This window comes from Morone saxatilis, unplaced genomic scaffold (assembly GCF_004916995.1).
Source record: "Morone saxatilis isolate NCDOM2014 unplaced genomic scaffold, NCSU_SB_2.0 Contig8, whole genome shotgun sequence".
Classification (NCBI taxonomy): Eukaryota; Metazoa; Chordata; class Actinopteri; family Moronidae; genus Morone; species Morone saxatilis.
In genome coordinates, this window is record NW_023340257.1 from 23,760,339 (window position 1) to 23,773,164 (window position 12,826).

General features: G+C 44.8%; 2 protein-coding genes across 10 annotated transcripts in view; both read right to left on the reverse strand.

Moving 5' to 3' along the window:
* Nucleotides 1-1,825: 1,825 nt before the first annotated feature.
* ehd2b (EH-domain containing 2b) lies at nt 1,826-9,282 on the reverse strand. Of its 2 annotated transcripts, none has more exons than XM_035680631.1 (7): nt 8,870-9,282; nt 7,245-7,696; nt 6,977-7,153; nt 5,820-5,935; nt 3,556-3,968; nt 3,284-3,448; nt 1,826-3,193 (listed from the first exon to the last, which is right to left on the reverse strand). In XM_035680631.1, the coding sequence occupies exons 2-7, from the start codon at nt 7,463-7,465 to the stop codon at nt 2,645-2,647; spliced, it is 1,641 nt and encodes a 546-aa protein (XP_035536524.1). In that variant the 5' UTR covers nt 7,466-7,696; nt 8,870-9,282; the 3' UTR covers nt 1,826-2,644. The 2 variants fall into 2 exon arrangements, with proteins under 2 accessions (XP_035536524.1, XP_035536525.1); XM_035680632.1 differs by having other exon boundaries at nt 5,838-5,935; nt 8,870-9,281.
* Nucleotides 9,283-9,788: 506 nt separating this feature from the next.
* bicra (BRD4 interacting chromatin remodeling complex associated protein) overlaps nt 9,789-12,826 on the reverse strand; it is a 12,859-nt gene continuing 9,821 nt past the window's right edge. For all 8 annotated transcript variants that reach the window (XM_035680627.1, XM_035680630.1, XM_035680626.1 and 5 more), the window contains one exon: nt 9,789-12,826. In XM_035680627.1, coding sequence (XP_035536520.1) covers nt 11,125-12,826 — 1,702 coding nt within the window. In that variant the 3' untranslated portion in view covers nt 9,789-11,124.

The following is a 12,826-nucleotide window of genomic DNA, read 5'->3' on the forward strand; positions in this document are numbered from 1 at the left end:
CAATAATATACAACAATAGAATAAAATACTTAGATAGAAAAGATAAAAAAGATAAATAGGTAGATAAGGTGCAAAGAAGTTGTAGTTGCAAGATGATGGTAATAGTACTGATGATATGATATAGTTATGGTTAATAACAGTATATAATAATAATAATATGTATATATAATATGATGACGGAGCAGATATACATGTATACACAGATATAATACATTAATATAATGTAGATTTGTGTCATATCTATATATTTATGTCCTTATATAAAGAGATCCCTTAATAATAAAACTCCAAAAGAGGTGGAAGGTGAAAATCTACAGTTATTATGAAGTTACTGCTGAAGCCTCGCATTAGTTTCAGCTGAACATCAAAAAGCTCGACTTTAGATTTTGGAGCCACATCCTGAATCTCTTCATCACCAGTAGCTTTTTCCACATACATACCGATACATTCAGACTTATAAAAACTGTGAACCTATCCTTCAGTGCACACAGCTGCTTCCCTCCAGGCTGCCACCTACAGTCAGACACTGCTGTGTAAAGTTTCCAGGAGTCTCGTGTCCACCAGATGTCACCCCTCTCCAGAGTTGATGATCTCAGTTTTTCTACCAAGGGCAGGTTCACTGGTGAGGAATTCCCCACGTAAACACAGAGTGACGTATATACGGAGACCCCGGTTTTCGTTGAGTAAGCTTCACTGTTGGGGGATGTCTGATGTTGGTGGGGATCCTCGGCTGTAGCCGGGGCCCGGCCTGCAAGCTTCACCCCGCTTGCTGTGGCAGCAGTGTGAAGCTCAGTTTGAGCAAACAAATGTTGGAGATGGTTTATGACTCAGCACAGCCTAATTATCTAACAGGCGGGCATTGTTCAAACTGCTGTTTTTATATTCTGCTCTTTAAAATGGAAATGCTAGTGATGACATGAAAATATACACAAGAAGCCAAACAATTTTCACACATAACTTTATTTCCACATATCCCTCCCTCCTCTCTCTCTCACACACAGATACACAGAAGAGGGTGTGGTGTGCTGCAGGTCCAACGCAGGAATTCTCCAAATAGGGGGATGTTGTTAAGCCTTTCATAAAGGTACAGTGTCTAGATCCTGTGCATGAGCCTGAGGAAAGTTAGCGGACCCTAGGAAAGGAGATATTAATAACTCTTGGGCCAGCCTACCACATTCTTCACATGTGAGTCACTGTAAGCCAGAGAGCAGGGAGGAAAGGACTGCATTGCCTCTGTTTCTCATTTGTGTTTCTTTCCATGGAGGAGTGGAACAGGGAGGCGGGGAGGCGGGGAGGCGGGGAAGCCACCCCTTCTTCTGCAAACCTTGGAAAACCTTATGTGAAACACACACACACACACACACACGGCTTTACACAGAATACATATTTGTGCTTTTACCGCACAGTTTACACAGGATAAAAAGCCAAAACTAGAAGACCTAAACATGGATGAAGGGGGATGGACTGTATTTAACAGTGTCTGTGTGTGTGTGTGTGTGTGTGTGTGTCAAAGAGAGAGAGAGCAAGAGAGACTGCTTCAGATGGTGGGAATGAGGGGAGAGAGCCTCGGAAAATGGTGGTATGGGTACTTGGCAGGGGAGAGTGTGACTCACTGTTTATCTGGTCTGTCACTGAGCAACCAAGTGAGCTTGATAGAAGAGAAAATCTTGTTGAAAGAGTTCCAAATTAAATGAATTCAACTGTTAGTATCACGTACTTTATGTTAAATTGCAGACATTTTAGTCGCTCAGTGTTTACCGACTCCTTCGAGCTTTGTCGATTTTTTTTTTTTAAACTTACAAAAGAGTCACAAAAAGAGACGAGACACAGTCAGGGAATTTTATTTGGTTATAATAATAGTTACCATAAAGAACAGTTGGTGGAGCTGTGTACAGTAGTCAGTAAGTAATATGTCAATCATTCAGTCTAGTTGAAAAGTTGATCTCAGCATATCCTGTTCTTTTTATAAAACTGAGGTCTTGCTCCTGCACATACAAAACAACAGCAACAGTTACAAAAATAATATATAAAGTGTATGCACAAAAGTGTGTCATGTAAAGCATCAAAGTGAAATGCATTCAGATTATTAGATTTGCGCTGCCAGTTTGATTTTAAAAGGCTATAAATGATACAGATGAGACCCTCAGTGGAATGACCAGACCTAAAACAATGGCATAATCCTACAAATGATCAGATAATACTGCGCCGCTACAATCTAGTCTGAAGGAAGGCTGAATTTAAAGGATTTAATACAGAACACTCTTTATTTGGTCAAATAAATGCTGAATACTGCTCGCCAGCCTTTATTTAATTCTTCTCAGCAAACACAAGTAGATATATTTTTTAAAAAGCTCATCATAAAAAGCAAACTTTGAAGAGCCAAATGGAAAAGCAACCAGACCCATGTGACTTCTTACTCTTTTGCAGAAAGCCCTATACTCTCAAATAATTGACTTACTCTTTAATACAATATGTTCCATTGTGCTAGACCAAAATCCGTCTCAGAGGAAAAACGTTGAACGCATTACAGTCAACAATTTGACATGGGTCTGGGGGGGAAAACAAGAGCAAATACAAACAGTAGCATAAGTGTGACAGCCAATAGAGAAGAGTCTCTCTCAGCTCCAGGGACTTTGTGACATGTCTATGCATCAGAACCCTTCTGCCTGCGTTTGGAGGGCGGGATCAGACGCGTGGGAAGCTCAGGGGGTAGACCATGGCCTTCCAGCTTGACCTCAATCAGGTGGCTGGCCAGGGCAAATTCTTCATCATCCAGCATGCCATCGTGGTCCACATCCGACAGCATCCAGATGCGACCGAGCACCGAGTTGGGCAGGCGGGAGCTCACCATCCAGTCCTTAGCCTTGGTGCCACTCAGTTTCCCCTCATTGGGAGCGAGGTTATAGAAGATTTCATCATATTTGGGCTTGTCTTTGGTCACCACCCAATCCTCCTCCTCCTCACATCCCTCTCCGTTCTCCTCTGCAAAGGGGTCACCCTCGGAGAAGGGTCCGGCACGGTTCCCCATGAAGGCTCCACCCTGCACGCCTAGTTGCTCACCTGCTTCCAGCTCCTCCTGCCGCAGGAGAGGCATCAGCTTGGCAATGTCACCGGACAGCAACTCATCCAAGGCTGCCATCAGATTAGGCTTCAAGGTTTTGAACTTGTTGAAATCATGGACCATCAGTTGCTCCTTTAAAAAATGGATAAAAATGCGCCAGTCAGTAGATTTACATACATTAAATAGTTGCCTCCCAGATGTAGTCAAAACAATCAGACTAACCTGCATCTTAGCACAATCTGGGAAGTCTCCAGCAGAGATGTTGTGCTGCAGCTGGATCTTAGAGAAAATAACTGGCAGCTGGTAGATCAGATTCTTCTTTTTATTGTCCTTCCTGAAGACAGAAGGCATCTCTTGCTTCAGATAGCTGATGATGTGGGCATGGACCTAAGAAAAGCATAGCAACGGTTTTTACCACCAAGATTTTAAAACAACTAACACTATAAGAGCATCATTTAGGTTAATTAACACATTGATGTGCCAAAAAAACCCACCCTAACCAGACGTGCCCTCTTGACCAGATCGTTGAGCTTTCGTAAAGCTGCATTGCGAGGAAGGTTTTGGATGTCAGCGAACAGATCTTCCTCCTCCAGCTCAAACAGCTTGCGGTTGTCTGCCACCATCAGGGGCTCTGACCAGAAGGAACCAATGTAGACACGCAGAACCTCCGGGGTGTTAAATACCTTCCCCAGGGACCACATGAGTGCACCGTACACTCGCATCAGCTGCTGGGTGCCCACCATGTCTGCCTTGTTGAGCACCACACGCAGCTTGTCCTCGTTGCCTTTCAGGGCACCAATGGCCTCGGAGAACTCGTCTGATATCTCAAGTTTATGGGCATCAAACAGCAGGATGATGAGGTCCACACGTTCCGCAAACCAGCGCAGCACAGCTGGGAAGTCATAGCCTGGTTGAATAGAAAGAGGTTGAATAATAACATAGCCATGGACCGAAATGTGCACAAAACAAAACTTTTAAAAAGCGGGCAGGAGAGGGGAGAAGGTCGACACAGACACAAACCCTTCACACCTCTTATCTGTATCTGTCAAACCCACCTTCACACACCAGGGCTTCACTTTTATGAAAAACACCACAACAATTCTTTGACTTTTAACATGTAGAATACCAGTATAAAAGTCTGATTTAGATCCAGGAACATGATCATACCATGATGGTCATTTCACCCAAATTACAAAAAACATATTTTCTCACTTACAACCTGAGGTAAAGCCATGTAGATCGTTTTTTTTAGGTATCTATCTCTGAATTTTCTTTCAATGGACTACTGATGCAAATCTGCATGTGGTCGTGCCTCTTTCAGAAGTTAAAGGTGGAGAGGAGGGCGTATGTCTCACTCTGCGCCATCTGAACTTGTTTTAATGGCCTCCTGGATCTACATTATTCATATATATGTTATAATCTTCATGTATAAGAAATTGTGTCATCAAAATTCGTATATAAAGTCATTTTGTTGGTTTGTCGTGTACACTCTTTAGTCTGTCTGCCTGTCTGTCCGTCCTGTTCCTCCTCTGTGGCTCTTCCGGAGGTTTCTTCCATTTAGTATCTGTTTTTTTGTCGGGCAGTTTCTCCTTACCCAAATTGAGGTAAGCCTAACTCTGAGGACAGAGTGTGTTGAATGTTGTTTAAATTGTACAGCCCCGAGGCAAATTGTGATTTTGGGCTATATAATTAAAATTTGACATGACTTGACTTGTGCACCTTTGTCTCTGTCCTTCTCTCTTTACCCCTCAACCCCCGTCTCTCTCTCTCTCTAACCCCAACTGATCGAGGCAGACTGCCACCCACCTAGAGCCGAAGGGTCTGTCCGAGGTTTCTGCTTCTTAAAAGGAAGTTTTTTTTTTTCCCTTTTTTTTTGCGCACTGTCACCCAATGTGAAAAGTGCTTCATGGTGGGAACTGTTGGGTCATCTGTAAATTATTTATAAGGGAGTTCGGTCAGACACTGCTCTATGTGAAAAGTTCCGAGAGTAACTTTTGTTATGAATTGGCGCTATACGAATAAAATTGAATTGACTTGGCTTGACTACTGTAGTGTTACCAAAAAAAAATAAATTAACAGCATAATCTTTTTAAAAACGATGTCCCAGTTACTCCGGATAACCCACCCAACTTCCCTGTGAGCAGTTTGCATTAAAACCACTTCTTGGAAATATATCAGATTCTCCAGAAGAACTGGAACGCTCATTCTGTGAAGACCTGTTGATGTAATTTTTCAACACTGCGAGCACCACAGCATTCCAGTCACCTCCACTGTGCTGGGGTGGTGGCGGAAATCTCACAGATGGATGTTTCAAAAACCTCAGCAGATACAACCAAAACTATCTGCGAGATACCACCAGTGCTAAGTGAGGAAAGATGTGTTTCATAATCTGGATGCACCGACCCTTTAAAACTTCGTTAGTTGCTCATGCAGATTGACATAAGTAATAATGGGTTACTTAAAGCGTGGATGAATAGAAAAGTGAAAAACTACTGTGAGATGATGATGATAGTTATTTCTCAACAGTACATTCCTCCAGATGCGCTGACAAAATTTTTGCCTGTACTATCTCTGTTCCTGATTATGAGTTTATGGCTGCTCAGTGTACTGCTAGGTTTTTTTTCTTGCCTGATGCCAGATGTTATTGTGACGGAGCGAACTGGTCCCATGAGTTAGCCAGGCGTGCCAAGGAGATGAGTTTGTGAGCCGATGTTCAGGGAAGGTGTGTCTCTGCAGGCCCCCCATGCCCTCTCCTTACCTTTGGTACCTCTCTCACCTCGGCTCACTCTCTGCTTAGCACCGGACAGGATCCCCGGTGTGTCAATAATGCTGATACTTTCCAGGACCTGGTTGGGCATCTGGGCACACTGGAACCTGGTGTTTTTATCAGCAGACAGGAGAAAGGTCTCATAAACGATGATAAGAAAGTTCAAAGAGGTCAGGTTTTGTTTGAAACACTGTCGGTGCAGAAGAAAAGAATCTAAATCATGTGAAAAATGGTTAACTCTTATCAAAAAAGCCAATGTGATGTAGGGAGCAGATTGGAAGCTGCCCTCTCCACACCCCCAACCCCTCCCATTGCAGGCCATTGTGTAAAAGCGAGCCCCTCATTGCTTTGGGCTTCCTGAAGGAAAATGACCACTTCTGCCAAAATCAAACAATAAGTCCTGCTAACGATGTGCAGCTTACAACAACAACACCACTTCCCGTGGCTTATGAGCTTAACGAGCCCTCCGGCTCTCAGAACAGGAAGTCAACGCAAAAGGAACCACGCAAATACGGTCACAAACACACCCTGCAGAAGGAGAGAGGGACTCTTCTGGGAAACTGGCACCAGAAATGTCATGTTACAGAGCCCAGTTAACTGTAGCACTGTGTTTTATCACTACTGGCATGCATGTTCTTGTTTCTAGGAGCTAACAGCACTTTATTGTGAAACATGTGACTTCTTTCAGTGGAAAAACATACACAGAAATCTGGCGGCCCAGACAGTAAACAGAGTAGAAGAAAGAATTTCAATGTTAAGGTTTCTCTTACAGGTTTCCTAAACCTCGCACAGTCTGTGACTTCATTTGTTTGTGTCTGCCCCCGGAGGCATTGTGGAGCCCTCTGACCTCGTCTTTGAACTTGCGTACATTGCAGTTCCTGTCTGAGTACATTAGCTTTCATCACCCCCTCGGGTGATATCGCCTCCTTTCTCAGTTTTTCCACAAATAAGGCAAGTGCCTCCCTGCTCTGAAATTTGGCACAAGGACTTGAAATTCCAAAGAGCTAAAAAACGTTCTGTTATCTCTCTTTCCCTGTTTTCCCTCTGTGGTTTCTCTCACTTGGTCTGCTCATTTCATACTGATATCTATCTGGCTCTCTCAGTGGAATCATTAAATAATACACTGTGAATAAAAACCCTGTTCTCACCTGTTGAGAAAGGTGTTTCCAAAAGGGTTGAGTTTGCGGAATGGCTTGTTGGGGTCTACAATAAGGGCGTTCCCGGGGATGACTCCTTCTACCTCCCCATGCATGATGGCAGTGAAGCAGTCAGTGGTAGGTTCAGGTCCTACCCTGCTTCCAGGAATATCCTGCTCCAGTAGATACCTGTCAGTCACACATAGTGTCATTTACTTAAATAAACTCACACATAATGTAACAGTGAACAAATGTTTGATGCAGAGCTGTAATGTCTTACTTGATGAATGTTGTCTTTCCAGTGGAGTACTGTCCCACCACCAGCACCATCGGCTTGTTTTCAAAGTCTGCATCCTCCAGACTGGGAGAGTGGAAGTCATGGAAACCATAGTACTGCTCCAGAGGCAGCAGCTTCTTACGATACAAGGACTTGAGCCCTTCTGTCACAGTGCGGATCACTTCAGGCGCCTTCTTCACATTTTTTCGCCCCCAGCGAGACATATTGATTGACTAACAAGATGATGAAGCTTCTTACAAAAATCAGTGTCAGAGTGTGTCAGTTGTTTGGAGATGATTTCCTTTGGCTGAACTTCAGGTGTTTCCTGTATTTATGTGAACGCTGCTCACTTGTCCTCGAAACCTCCTCAGCAAACACACAGAGGAACGATAGGGCTGATTTTTTGTTTGAAGACCGTTTTTTTTCCCTTTGAAAACAGTGATGACTTTTAGCCCCTGAAATGTGCACAGAAAATGAGAGGTTAATCCAAACAGAAGAAAAGAGATTAATCCAAACAGAAGAAAAGAGATTAATCCAGGTAGAAAAAAACTTTTAGTGTCCTTGAATCTGGAAATCAAAGTCGCAATTTAGAGTAAGGATGTGGAATCTGGAGTAAGCTTCAGCCCACCAGGAGTCTGCCAAGCATTGTCGGTGCATGCCTGGAAAAAGTTGGTGTTCGCACTGGAAAACTTGCAAACCCAACCCTGCGTCAGGATTTGCACAGGCACAGCTCATTTCTTTACAGTGAAATGAGTAAGACATTCCTTTTATCCCCTGCAGTTCCTCTCAGTGGAACATGAAATACGTGCATGGTTCAATTGTTCATGTAAGGAAAAGACCTTGTACAGGGTAGTCTATAGATGGAAAAACAAATTTAACCCTTGAGTAAAAATCCTTTTTTCCCCTATATAAACAGAAACACTGGATTAGGAATTGAGGGCACAACTCATTATTAGAAGCAGGCTGACACCAAGGCACAAAAGTGAGACACGCATCAGCAGACATGAACTCATCTGTGGAGAGCTTCTCTCTTCGAAATCCCATTTAAACAAGGATGACAAAAATATCTGCCCTAGGGAGAATAGGCAACACAGTTCTGACATGTCACAAGACCAGTGTGGAAAGAGTCCTTGGCAAAATGGCGAACCCTGGAGATTTACAGGAGAGACATTAAATCTGATTTGACCGCCATTACATACAGAAGTACTGTGCCAGTAAAAGTTGCTTTACAGGCTTCACATGAGAATCAAAGGTTTGGTTATGTCTCTGGGATCATTTTCTATCTTTAAGGATGGTGGAAAATGCCTTGTGGGTTTGTGCGCCACAATTGCAACACAGTTTTGGACTTAGAACAAGAAATGTAACATGCAGGAGCAACAAGTATCAGGGGAGTCATACTTTAATATCCAAATGAAGAAATGGAAAAAAACTGTTTAGAAACACTTTTGAGAGTCAGAAAGTTTTCCATTTAACTCATTCTGAAGCTAAGCTGTGATCTTTGCACTCATGAAATACCACCAAGGCTCAGTTTTCTGTACTGTATCACAACCTGACAATTTTTGAGTAAAGGTTAAAATACAAGCTGATAATTATAGTCACATTTAAAGTTTAAAAAAATGAGTATTTACCAAGTTATTATGGAGAAAGCAGACTTCTTCAAGTACCTTGGTCTCTCCCTCTCTCCAGACTTGCCCTCTGGAGTTTGGAAAATATTTTGACTTGAGGAGACAAAAACAGTCAGTCTCTTGGAGGAGCTGCTGCTACATGCATGGGTGTACCTCTGACAGCAAATAGGAACCCTCAGTGGAGCGCCAACGCAGCTAGATTACAGAGGTTCGTTCTTCTTCAGGGTTTAATTCATTTCAGATGAGCTCCAGATCTGGCGAGGCTCCTTACTCTGCTTGCTGAAAGAGCACAAGGCAAACACTAAGACACACTAAGCCTAACTTTTTTTCTCCCGTTGCTTGCTTCTCCCAGTTTAATGCACCTCCTCTTCCAGGGATGCCTGGCAACAATGTGGGCAGCACTAACACTGCTGCTCAGGGCAGGGATGAGCAGCGCTGTGGTCAGAGGGCGTGGACCTGGAGGAGGAGGGGGGGTTGGGAATAAATAATTTGGGTGGAGTCATTTTTTTTTTTAACATGACATAACTTGACTTTTTTTATACATATTTTGAATGATAAACACAACCTCATGCTGCACCCTCCCAGCTGCAACCTCCAACACCTCCATGTTTTAAAATTTTTTTTTCCTTTCTACTAAACTTACTGTAACATGTCATACGTTTACAGATGTGAGTTTTTTCCCTCATCAGTGTAAACTCTCTTGCTCCTCCCAAACTCTGAACTCTTCAGGCCATGAAGCACACAAACCCGCTTTACTTTTCCACTTCCATGCACCACCTGCTGGCTGTCTGATAGGGAACACACCCCACCGCCGTCACCATTACCACAGCCTCCTCTATCATACAGTACTCATCGGTTATCATTAGTCATCGAATGTACCCTGGAGACCAAGAATGGACAAATGACTAGAGGACCTGCAATGTTTCATAAAAGAAGCAAGGTTTAATTTACAGTTTTACTAAATGTACATTTCTTTTTAAAAAGTGTCATTATACACAATAAATACAATACAAAATTAATCTGTAATACTATACTTCAAATTCTCTTACGGTCTTTTTGTACATTATTATTGTTCCTTTTTTTCCATTTCAATGCTTGTGCTGCGTTTGTGTTTGAATTGTCCATCAGGCTTTAAAAAGACACAAAAAAACACACACACGGGGAGGAGGCAGGGATACAGTGGTAGAAAGATAAACAGACAGACTGAGAACACAGAAAATCAACAGTTAAAACTGGCCTGCCCTCTGCTGACTGAAATGCATAAAGTCCTAACCTGGCATTATAAGCAACCAGGGAGCAGGTGTGTGTGGAGGTGTGGTTGAAAAAGAAGAACCTGGAAATCGTTATAAGCAGAAAAGGATTAAATTTCTTTACAACACTTCATCTACGTCTTGACAAGAGTCCAAGAGCAGTCAAAAGGAAAACAACTTCATCATTTGAGTAAAGGATTTTCTCAAAATGCAGGCATAATGGAGGCTGAGGCTAAATGATTTTGACAATCACAGACCAAAGAGCAGTTGTCTTGTGAGCAGTGTAACTGAGCCTTCAGGTTTATGTAATGTCTGGACAAACGTATTTCTGATAGAGGTGGACTGCATTGTTTTAGCATGTGCTGTTTGTCTGTTGGGCAGCATTATGTTTATGAAGAGAGAATCAAACTCGGTTGGTAAAGGAAGACACTGTATGTATTGTGATGTTTTACAGTATGAACCTGGTTGTATTCACTTCTTCCTCTTAGCTGCAGGTAGCCAAGTTAAAGAAAGTTTTTTGACTTCTGAACTGTTTAATACAGCTGCCCGATGCTCACTGGGACACTGTGTAATCCAGGAGATGAACCGTTGTGGATAGAGACTGGTGCTCAGGCCACATGAAAGGAATGTATGAATACTGAATGAGAAAAAAAAAAAAGATCACAATTGAAAAAAGAAGAAAGAAATAGAGAACAACAGCCTCTGACAATTTCATCTTGTTACTCGAGCTGGGCTGAGAGAACACATACAAAACGCCAGGCATCTTCAAGTCTGCAATTCTCAAAGACACGTTTTACCTTTGACCACACTCCCATATTCAACAACAGGTCTACCTCAGGCTGTAAATGACAAAGAAATGTCTGGACAATTCAAATGGACAAACAAAGCCAACACAGCTAGGCAGAGTAGTACAGTGATACTGTTTTCACAGTGCCCCCCCCCCTTCTCCTGCTTCCAAACCTGTCTCTTAGCTCCCCCTTGTCAGTCCAGCCTGGGGCTGAGGGGCTGTTATCTGCTTTGAGTCTGGGGCACCAGGCTGCCATTGTGGCCACGGCCACCGACCTGAGGGTGCTGGGCCAAGGAGGAGGATGAGGAAGCAGAGGAGGAGGGTGGGACTGAGGGTCTGTGGGATGAGGCTGCCGAGCCCCCTGGGCGCTGGCTTTGGTGTTGGTGGGACCTGCTGTTGCCCCCTTTAATGTGGTGCCCGCGGGCAGAGGGTTCCTGTTGCAGGTTCAGGATGCTGTCGATGGCGCACTGCAGGTGCTCGTTCAGAGAGTCGTCCGGGGGGCTGCCGCTGGAGAAGCTGGCGTTATCCATGTCAGGGGAGTCTGACTTGCAGCGTTTGGCAGGAAGCAAAGAGTCTCGTGTGAAGGAGGACTCCGGAGAGGGTGGCCCAGGGGCATGCTGGTCCATTCTGAATGTCCCACCTGCCCTATGTCTATTTTTTCCACTCGCCCTCTTGTATTTACTTACATCTGTCTCTTGGTCTGTATGCTCCTCCCCTCTCTCCTTTGCCCCTTCCCTGTCGAGGAGCTGTGGGAGATGATGGTGTTGTGTGGTTTTGATGCCACGGTTAAACACCTCATCCATTTCGTCCAGCCCCTGCATTGCACTGTCTAAACAGCCCGTTTCGTGGCTTGACTCTGTGTGAGTGTGTGAGGCCTCCCTGCCTCTTTTCTCCACCTTCACACTGGCTATCACTGTCCGCTCTGAGGGAGGAGATGAGGCCTCGTGCCTGGGGGGTGATGGTGTGGGTCTGGGGTACGATAAACTCTCATCTCCTCCCCCTGGGACACCAGGTCTGACCCGGGGACTAATGTTTTCCCGGTAGGTTTTCCGAAGGGGGAGACGGCAGGTTGTCTGTGAGGGAGTGGCAGTGGAGGCAGAATTGTGTTTGACCCCACCGACATCGTGGTGATCCAATGTCCCATTCATTTGAGTGGAGGAGGAGGAGGAGGAGGAGGAGGAGGAGGTGGTGGACGACCAACAATGAGAGGAGGTAGAGGAAGATGGAGCTGCATTGGGGGGAACATTACCTCTCAGTGGCGGGTTGCACTGAGTGGTTGCTATGGTGACTGATGAGGCAGAAGAAGCAGTACATACGGGAGACTGAGTTCTGATGACTGTAGGAGGAGGAGTTGATAAAGGGTGGGACTTTGGGTGCGGTACAGCAGCTTCGAACTGAGGCTGAGTCTGAGGCTGGGATATGGACTGGCTGCTCTGCTGAGGTTGAGGTGTGTGCACTGGGTCTAAGGCAGTGTTGTGGACCACCTTACTGAACCCCGTCTGATCCTGCTTGATCTTAAGCTTCAAGCCAATTCTACTGCGAGCCTCGTAGGTCTTCATAGGCGGTTTGCTGGTTCTCTGCGGGAGAGCATCGTCATCATCAGTCGCTTGGGAGTTGAAGGAGGAAGAGGAGAAAGAGGATGATCCTGCTGGAGCACGACTGAACGAGGCACTCTGGCTGGTGGGTTTGGCCACTAGCCTGCCTGCTGCAGCTGGAGGTGGGGCACAGCTGCTGGACCAGGACACAGAAGCTCCGCCTCCACCCTGCTTTATTACTAGTTTGGTAGGGGGGAAAAGGGTGGCAGAAGGGGTGGCAGAAGGAGCTGGAGCAGGAGCTGGAATTGGAGCTGGAGCTGGAGCTGGAGCTGGAGCTGGGGCTGGAGCTGGGGCTGGGGCTGGGGCTGGAGCTGGAGCTGGAGCTGGA